General features: G+C 42.7%; 1 protein-coding gene across 1 annotated transcript; it reads left to right on the top strand.

The window, feature by feature from the left end:
- The first annotated feature begins 289 nt into the window (after positions 1-289).
- On the top strand, positions 290-8,793 carry LOC104526994 (catenin beta-1). The gene is made up of 15 exons (XM_010170594.1): positions 290-348; positions 849-1,076; positions 1,214-1,467; positions 1,556-1,794; positions 1,881-2,082; positions 2,408-2,552; positions 3,003-3,106; positions 3,195-3,533; positions 3,785-3,943; positions 4,889-5,008; positions 5,160-5,310; positions 5,402-5,523; positions 6,681-6,741; positions 7,494-7,714; positions 8,013-8,793. Exons 1-14 carry the CDS (start codon positions 336-338, stop codon positions 7,700-7,702), a joined length of 2,346 nt encoding a protein of 781 aa, XP_010168896.1. The 5' UTR covers positions 290-335; the 3' UTR covers positions 7,703-7,714; positions 8,013-8,793.
- Positions 8,794-9,527: the final 734 nt, after the last annotated feature.

The following is a 9,527-nucleotide window of genomic DNA, read 5'->3' as shown; positions in this document are numbered from 1 at the left end:
ATAGGGAAGTAAGAAATGGCTCTGTCATGGTCAGTCTTCAATTCTTTTTCTTTTGCAGCTTTAAGAGGAGAATATATCTTACATATAGTCTGCCAGAAAAAGTCAGGGTGATGCATCAAATTCTTTAGCGTCTTTGTCCGGGGGTTTGCTAATTAATATTTGAATATACTCACTGTCGTGACAGAATGGCAAGATGTGCAGAGTCTTAGTTTGCAATTTTAGTGTTCTAATATGAAATCCTGTCTTACCAGCTCTGTTTAATAAGTTCTAACCTTGTTCTTTTTTAGGTTCTCTGAAAGGTAGCAGGAAAGAGTTCTGGGAGCACAACAAAGAACATGGCAACCCAAGGTATATAGTGCATCACAATTTCTGTTCAAATCTAGCAGTTCTAGTAAAAAGCAGTTAAACTGTCTCCCTGCTCCCCTTTTTAACTTTTTAAAATCACTTGGATTAAATTAATGTCTGCTCTAGTACAGTAATTAATACCTTTCCACTGGAACTCAGATCTGTAAACAAGTTTGTCATTGTGAGAATTTTGGGTCCCTTAGGTATAGTCAGCTACCTAATCATAGTATGTGGAAAAGGGAACCTATAAGTAGTAGACTGAGACAGTCACAGTAGCAGTGATTGCTCTGCCTGTTAGTCGGGTTTGTAGATGTCTGCATTGGTTCAACATAAAGCCTTGGTTTAAAACTGCTGTCTCACTTGCAGTGCTGGGTTGGGGTACTTGTTTATAACAGTTTGGTTTTGTTTGAATTTTTGTTTAAAATCTGTGTCATCTCTTGAAGGATTAATACCTGCTGGAGTAATTTAGCTTAACTTAATTGTTCAACAATGATTTCTTACAGCTGACTTGATGGAGCTGGATATGGCAATGGAGCCAGACAGAAAAGCAGCAGTCAGTCACTGGCAGCAACAATCATATCTGGACTCTGGTATCCATTCTGGTGCCACAACAACTGCTCCCTCTTTGAGTGGCAAGGGAAATCCTGAAGAGGAAGATGTGGACACGACACAAGTCCTGTACGAGTGGGAGCAGGGATTCTCTCAGTCCTTTACTCAGGAGCAAGTTGCTGGTAAGGCCTTTTCTGTTGTGCTGGTTTGCTTAGACATGCAGCTTAACAAAACAGAAACCTAAATACTGAATTATTACCACTCTGGAAGATGAGCTTTTTATTCCTAGTTTGAAGTAACAACTTACCTTGTTTTTCAGATATTGATGGCCAGTATGCAATGACTAGAGCTCAGAGAGTGCGTGCAGCTATGTTCCCTGAAACACTGGATGAAGGAATGCAAATCCCATCCACGCAATTTGATGCTGCTCATCCGACTAATGTGCAACGCCTGGCTGAGCCATCCCAGATGTTAAAACATGCTGTTGTTAATTTGATAAACTACCAAGATGATGCTGAACTTGCAACTCGTGCAATCCCAGAACTGACCAAACTGTTGAATGATGAGGACCAGGTCAGCATTTTCTCAGTCTGTGTGGCTTGTTTGTGGGGCTTCTTCAATGACCTTAAAACTCAAAAGTTTTCTTCAAATATTTCTGTAGGTGGTGGTGAACAAGGCTGCAGTTATGGTTCATCAGTTATCCAAAAAGGAAGCGTCTCGCCATGCTATTATGAGATCTCCTCAAATGGTATCTGCTATTGTACGTACCATGCAAAATACAAATGATGTGGAAACAGCCCGTTGTACTGCAGGTACACTACACAATCTCTCACATCACCGTGAAGGCCTGTTGGCAATCTTCAAATCAGGAGGCATCCCTGCTTTGGTTAAAATGCTTGGGTATGTTGACTGCTAAGATAGTACTTGTGTGTTTTAGTTGGTACTTTTAGGTGTAGGTACTCACAATTTTTGTTGTTGTTCTGTAGGTCCCCGGTGGACTCAGTGCTGTTCTATGCCATTACAACTCTTCACAATCTCCTGTTACATCAGGAAGGAGCCAAAATGGCTGTCCGTCTAGCTGGTGGGCTGCAGAAAATGGTTGCCTTGCTCAACAAGACAAATGTCAAATTCTTGGCCATCACAACGGACTGCCTTCAGATTTTAGCGTATGGCAATCAAGAAAGTAAGGTAAGTGCCTCTGCTATTGAAATGAGCAAGCTTGCTATGAATGGCCTAACAGTTTCTGTGTGCTGAATTCCTTACTCCGAATCTTCAGCTGTGTTGGGCTTTTGCCAGTCAGTCCTGACCTTGCAAGAGGTGAGGGACACAGGAATTACTTTACGGAAAAGCAGTCGTGCTTATAGTGAGACTGCAAAACTTACAGACCTGACCAGCAGGTGTGAACAGCTTTGTAGAGATCTGTAACCTGTGATGGGTGTAAGCCAGCAACAATTTATACCTCCTGACATGCACAGGAAGTGACAGATAAATGTTATTTTTTACTGTCTTTCAGCTGATTATTCTGGCAAGTGGTGGACCCCAGGCTCTAGTAAACATAATGAGGACCTATACTTACGAGAAACTATTATGGACCACAAGTAGGGTGCTGAAGGTGTTGTCAGTCTGCTCCAGCAACAAACCTGCTATTGTTGAAGCTGGTAAGTACCTTGCAGCCGTGATAACTTAAAAAGCTGTACGGAGGTGTACAATCAGTACACTTCGCACAAGAACAGAAGCTGCCAGCATCAAAGTTGAACTTTGATTGGTCCTTCAGTGCATAAGTGGCTTTGGAGGCCTTTAGTACACAGAAGTATAAAAGGCAGTCTGTTTTAAGTCTACTGTGTTGTTAGCTGGATGGCTTAGTGGCTGAGCATTGTCAGAATGGTTCCCTTGCAATATGGATACATTTAAAAGGTCCAGTGTCACAAAATGAATCTTGGGGTTTTCTTCTATGTGATGAAGGGTTAGGGCCTGGACATATTATGATACTGATGCCAAGAAAGATCCAGAAACTTGTGAAATATACACTCAGACTTTAGGGAAGAAAAGGACGTGACTGTTCACAAGATGAGCACCTGAGTAACAGTGTAAAATCTACCCTCTTCTAGGTGGGATGCAAGCTCTGGGACTCCACCTCACAGATCCGAGCCAGCGTCTTGTTCAGAACTGTCTCTGGACTCTGAGAAATCTGTCAGATGCTGCAACAAAGCAGGTAAATGGATCTTCTAAGGGATCAGGATCAAAAGCCAACATAATGGAAAAGGAGAGAGACTAAATTTTTCTTCCCTCTTTTTTTGCAGGAGGGAATGGAAGGCCTTCTAGGAACTCTTGTTCAGCTTTTAGGATCAGATGATATTAATGTTGTCACTTGTGCCGCTGGCATCCTTTCAAACCTTACCTGCAACAATTACAAGAACAAGATGATGGTGTGCCAGGTTGGTGGCATTGAGGCTCTTGTGCGCACAGTTCTTCGGGCTGGAGACAGGGAAGATATCACAGAACCTGCTATTTGTGCGCTCCGTCACCTCACCAGCAGACATCAAGAAGCTGAGATGGCTCAAAATGCAGTACGCCTCCATTATGGGCTCCCCGTGGTGGTTAAACTGTTGCATCCGCCATCACACTGGCCTTTGATCAAGGTAAATAAGAGTTAACACGTTTCAGCGCTGAAACCTGGTGCTTTTTTAAGGTAACCTTAACTGTGAAAAATACTTTGTTTCCAAGGAGTTACAGAATGTAATTTGTCTGGTGGGAAAGTTGCTTCAATTGAGCAACTTAGAGTTGTCTGTTAGATTTAAACATTTGGGATCAATTGATTTAAAAAAAGAAATCACTAACAGCAAGTGCATCCGTCATGCTCCTTTATTGCCCCTCCCTTTCTTCACTGCAGGCTACTGTTGGTTTGATCCGCAACCTGGCGCTGTGTCCCGCAAACCACGCCCCGCTGCGCGAACAAGGTGCTATCCCAAGGCTAGTTCAGTTGCTGGTTAGAGCACATCAGGATACCCAGCGACGTACTTCTATGGGTGGAACACAACAGCAGTTTGTGGTAAGCAGCCATCACTTGCTGAAGCTATGTATAAACCTCCGTATTTGTCACTGTGCCTCAGCCACTTACTGTTTGGTCTAAATAGCTGTTGTCTTATCATTTGCTCTGATTCACGTCATTCTCTTAGCATGCTGATAATTCTGTCTTGGCAGACCTGCAGTTTTTCTTAAATAAACAAGAACATAAAAATTTTGGTTCTTATTTTACTAAGAACCTCTTGAGCATTCAATTCTGAATGGTGTAGATCACAGAAATACTGGTTTTGCCTACTCTGGCAAGGGGAAGTAGTTCTCTACAAGGAAACCAGAACCGTCTCATCCTTCTCAGAAGTGTGGATTTAAGAGTGCTATCACTGCTTATTGTGTATTTTCAAGGGTGCTTAGAGCTGTAAAAGTACTGAGAAGTTGTACAGCCTCCATATGTGTTACTTGTTCAGGTACCAAGGCAGTGTGGCAAGATCAGTCTCAATTTTTTTTTCTTCCCCCATTAAGCACATATGAACAAAGGAGAGGTTGCCTTAGCATGGGCAAATGGTACAGGAGCGTAGTTAATTCTTGCAGAGGCAGGAAGGGGCCTCTTTGTTACTGATAACCACTGTTTCAAACTTTAGTAAACTGCCAAGCTAATCCAGCTTGGTGAGGAAAAAAAAAAAAGCCAGTGTTGTCAGACCCAAAGTTTATAATGAGCTGAAATAAACATGAGAACAGAGGGAGGAGTTTCACTGAGATGCTTCAGTTACTGAATTCAGTTGGGTAAACTGGGCTGACTCCTAGCAGGGATGTTAGTTTGATGGCCACCAGTAAATACCCTGTTGGGGTAAAGGGGTGTGTGCAGGGGAGAGGTTTGGTCGATTGGTTGACAGGGTGATCAGCTTTTAGACAGTCATTTTAGAAGATAGCATGCAATGTCTCAACTTCAAAAAGTGTCTTTTCTTTCCCTAACTAGGAGGGTGTGCGTATGGAAGAAATTGTCGAGGGCTGCACTGGAGCCCTGCATATTCTTGCACGTGATGTTCATAATCGAATTGTAATCAGGGGTCTAAATACCATTCCACTATTTGTGCAGGTAAGCAAGAGCTCAAGAAAATGCTGTAGTACATACTAGAAAAAGTAGTAAATTGGATCTTATGCTCCCTTGGCAGAACTGCTAAGTCAGATTGTGCTGAAGAGCTTGTTTCAAGTAGAAGAGCTAAAGAAACCATTGTGTTTGGTTGCAGTTGTTGTACTCTCCCATTGAGAATATCCAGAGAGTAGCTGCAGGTGTGCTTTGTGAACTGGCTCAAGACAAGGAAGCAGCTGAAGCAATTGAAGCTGAAGGTGCCACTGCCCCTTTAACAGAACTGCTTCATTCTAGGAATGAGGGTGTTGGTAAGTGAACTTAAAAGGCAGGTTTCATATGTGTGTTAGAAAAGTTGCTAGAAGACTCGACCTCTACTAAAATCACTCTTCCTTTCAAAAGCAACATACGCAGCTGCAGTGCTGTTCAGAATGTCTGAGGACAAACCACAGGACTATAAGAAGCGACTTTCTGTTGAATTAACAAGCTCTCTGTTCCGGACTGAGCCAATGGCTTGGAACGAGGTGAGTTGTGTCTTTGTATTAATGGTTCCTTGGGGAGGCCTTGCTTCCGAATCCTCCCTCCTTCCAGTAGTGAAGTGCAGATGCCATCAGTAATACAGGTCCATCTTTACACATGGCTGTACCTTCTTTACTCTCTCTACATGCTCAGGTTCAGTGAACCTGTGGCAAGCAGCCTTAAAGCTGCTTCTTCCCTTGCAGGTGGGAAACATTCTCTACTGCTGCTAGTGTTTATAATTCTCATTATGTTCATTAGTGTGCAAAGCTGTATAGAAGAACTCTGTACATTTCTGTGCTGCTTGTCAGAACCTAATGAACACTGAATGCAAAAATTGAGGCATGAGTGATACGAGGGAAGCATAAACGCACAACCTGTCCTGTGAGGCTTCTATCAAGCAAATGATGTAGGACTAATAGTCTTGGGGTGGAGGTGCAACTTGTGTTCTCCTTAGAATGGCACTTTCAGTCTTGCAGGCTGAATATCACACATGGTCTGTTTTTCATGCTTAAAGGGCTACAGAGTGAATTGAGACTAAAACCAAACTGCATGGGGTAGAGGGAAGGTTTCACTAAGCCTCTGTCTTCCCTCAGATTCTTAAGATTTAGAAGCCTAGCTTGCCTTACCTTGTATGTATTTACTAAAGGACAGTAGCCCTTGATTTGTACTATTTCAGTGCTTACTGTGCTGTTTCCCTGAAATCTGTATTTGCCACAGTAATGTGAAAAAAAGCTAAAATGGAATATCTCTGAGATTGGAGTGACCCAGTTATAGAACAGAGGCAATTACTTCTGTAATCAGACAAACTGGGGGAGGTCCCTTCAGAACTCTTAAACGCTGTATTGCTGCCTCGGGAATCTGAAGAGCTGACTTGCAGGAGTTGGGCAGATGTACCTGAGGACGAGTATTCCTAGACCTGCCCCATCTTTTTCATTCCCAAACAGAACCCTCCTTCCAGTGTTCCACAGCTTCCTATGCCTAAATCTGTCTATGTTGGATGCAGATGCTGGGATTTCATGTTCACAGAAGTACTGTGCTGCAGTGTTCACTGCAGAAAAGTTGCTAAAAAGTTGCTTAAAAATTGTTGTTAAATTCAGAATGAATAGTGCTGGCCCAAAGACCTGACATTAAAGCTGTTTTGTAACTTTTTGTGTACATCTAGACAGCAGATCTTGGACTTGATATTGGTGCCCAGGGAGAACCTCTTGGATACCGCCCAGATGGTACGTCTCTTCCGTTCCCCTTGACTAAACTTAACTTGGGTGAAGTCAAGTCATAGATTTTAAAGGAGAACTGCAAATGAGTGAAGAGTGAATTACTCTTCTGCAGGGTATTGCAGACTGACAGGCAGATGGGGGAACTGCAAGTTCAAATAACCAGTTTCTGCAACACCACTGGCAGCACTGAAATGGGAGCTGTATGAACATGCAGAACTGGCGTCTCAGTTGTCTGATCTTGCGGGAGAATCTCCCACTGAGCTGTTGTTTCCAGAAATCCTTTAAATCCTTTACAAATGGACTTGACAATTCCAATAGTGCAGTTTTTCTTTAAAACAAAAGCTGGTATTGAATATATTAGTCTGCAAGTGTCTATAGACTTGAACAGAAGCCTATCCCTAAGGACTCTAAGCTATTTTTGACTGGTCTTTCAGAAGCAAGTCTACAGTCTTGGAGCCTGTTTTTGCTGCAGTATTGTTGAATTTTAGTACCGTTGATTGTGCAGACTAATGGCTTGGCTGGAATCTGCTCGTGCTTCTGACTGCAGTGTGCTTTGTCTGCAGAATTATACTGGAAGGCTGTTTCGAACAATGGAATAGCCATTAAGGGCAGGCAACAGATTGTTTTGAACTTGGCTGTACTAGAAAAAAAATTAGATGGCTACAATGATCTCACACACTGATACTTGCAGCTTCTGATGCATCTAACCTCTGTTAACATTATGCTTTTTTTCCCTCTGCCACCTTTAACTTTCTTAGATCCTAGCTACCGTTCTTTCCACTCTGGCGGATACGGTCAGGATGCCTTGGGTATGGACCCTATGATGGAACATGAAATGGGTGGCCACCACCCTGGTGCTGACTACCCAGTTGATGGTCTGCCAGATCTTGGCCATGCCCAGGACCTTATGGATGGGCTGCCTCCAGGTGACAGTAATCAGTTGGCCTGGTTCGATACTGACCTGTAAATCATCCTTTAGGTAAGAAGCTCCAACCTTGAATTTAAAAACAAAACAAAAAGAGAAAAACAGATGACTGGACTGAGGACTTGGTTGGCAGGGAGGGATTGGCTCAGTTGGGTCCCAGTGTGCCAGAATAGTGAATAAACGCTCTGGAACCACATGAGCAGCACACTCCAAACTGACTTCTGCCGTGAAGTGTGGAAGTAATTAACTGTAATGTCTTGTGCACTGGCTTCCTGCAGTCTTAATAGGTGAAAACAGCCCTTTACTCAGGAACACTGACATCTGTTGTTTGTTTGTTTGTTTCTCTTTGCAGCTGTATCATCTGAATGAACTTGCATTGATTGGCCTGTAGAGTTGCTGAGAGGGCTCGAGGGGTGGGCTAGTATCTCAGAAAGTGCCTGACACACTAACCAAGCTGAGTTTCCTATGGGAACAATTGAAGTAAACTTTTTGTTCTGGTCCTTTTTGGTCGAGGAGTAATAATACAAATGGATTTTGGGAGTGATTCAAGAAACGAAGAATGCACAAGAATGAATTGCAAGATGGAATTTATCAAACCCTAGCCTTGCTTGTTAAAAATTTATTATTTTTTTTAAATCTCTGTAATGGTACTGACCTTGCTTGCTTTGGAAGTAGCCTTTCTTTTCGCAGTAATTGTTGTTAGGTTTTTTTTTTTTAAAAGTCTCTCGTAGTATTAAGTTATAGTGAATATGCTACAGCAGTTTCTAATTTTTAAGGATTGAGTAAAGGTGTAGAACACTAATTCATAATCGCTCTAACTGTATTCTGAATAAAGTGTAACATTGTGTAGCCTTTTTGTATAAAAAAACTAGACAAATAGAAATGGTCCAATTAGTTTCCTTTTTAATATGCTTAAAATAAGCAGGTGGATCTATTTCATGTTTTTGATCAAAAACTTTATCTGGGATATGTCTGGGTAGGGGCCAGTAAGAACTGTTTATTTGGAACCTTGTATTGGACAGTTTACCAGTTGCCTTTTATCCCAAAGTTATTGTAGCCTGCTGTGATACAGATGCTTCATGAGAAAAATGCAGTTATAAAATGGTTCAAAATTAAAGTAAACTTTTAATTCACTCTGTGTCAAATTATTTCAGATCATCAAGTATATTTGTGCATTAAAACGTTTTCTGAAAATTGCCCTGGAATTGCACACCACCTTCAGCACTTCAGAGCAGGAACCCAAGAACCCTTTACCTCTTTCATCCCACTAAGGAGGTTACCCTTGAGAGGGCCAAGCCCTAATGCCAAGGGTTTCCCACTGCAGGCCTCTGAGACAGTATTCTTCTTCCCCTTGACCTGCTGCCACTTGGTGTTGGTAGGTTCCTCAGCATGAGGCAGGTCTAGCCAGATGTGAGGCAACTACACTTTGTGCCTGGCTTGCCAGCCACACACTCACTTGTGGGCTTCAAAACATGAGAACAGCATATGACTTTAGCTCTCTCCAGATGTGCACTGTCTTGGGGTCAGATGGAGATCCTTTGTCTACATACTCTCAGCTGCTCTGGTAGCTTAAACCCATTTTCAGGTGTCCTCAGTCTTACTACTGTGTGAGAAGGAACCTCTGTGTAACTGCCGTCTCTTGAGGCTGCACCTGTGTAGTCAGAAGCAGGGGAAGTGGTTCTTAAACCGCCAGCTAATTCATAGGCTGTGCGCATCTGCACGGTGCTGCTGTCACCAGCCTTGGCTGAGAGCAAACATTCCCTGGCAGTTCTACCTCAGGGCAGCAGTTTGCAATCAGATCAGCAGGGGGTCTTGGCTGCAAAGGGTCATGGCTCAAGTTGGGATCCCAAGATGATGATGATGATGA

Source organism: Antrostomus carolinensis, unplaced genomic scaffold (genome assembly GCF_000700745.2).
Source record: "Antrostomus carolinensis isolate BGI_N321 unplaced genomic scaffold, ASM70074v2 scaffold50976, whole genome shotgun sequence".
NCBI lineage: Eukaryota > Metazoa > Chordata > Aves > Caprimulgiformes > Caprimulgidae > Antrostomus > Antrostomus carolinensis.
The sequence above is the reverse complement of the archived record's forward strand: the minus strand, read 5'-3'. Positions and strand labels throughout refer to the sequence as shown.

Excerpts from the sequence above, each read along its gene's own strand:
- LOC104526994 (XM_010170594.1), top strand. Across the intron at positions 1,077-1,213 it reads TACTCAGGAGCAAGTTGCTG|ATATTGATGGCCAGTATGCA; the intron begins GTAAGGCCTTTT and ends CTTGTTTTTCAG. Across the intron at positions 3,944-4,888 it reads GAACACAACAGCAGTTTGTG|GAGGGTGTGCGTATGGAAGA; the intron begins GTAAGCAGCCAT and ends TTCCCTAACTAG.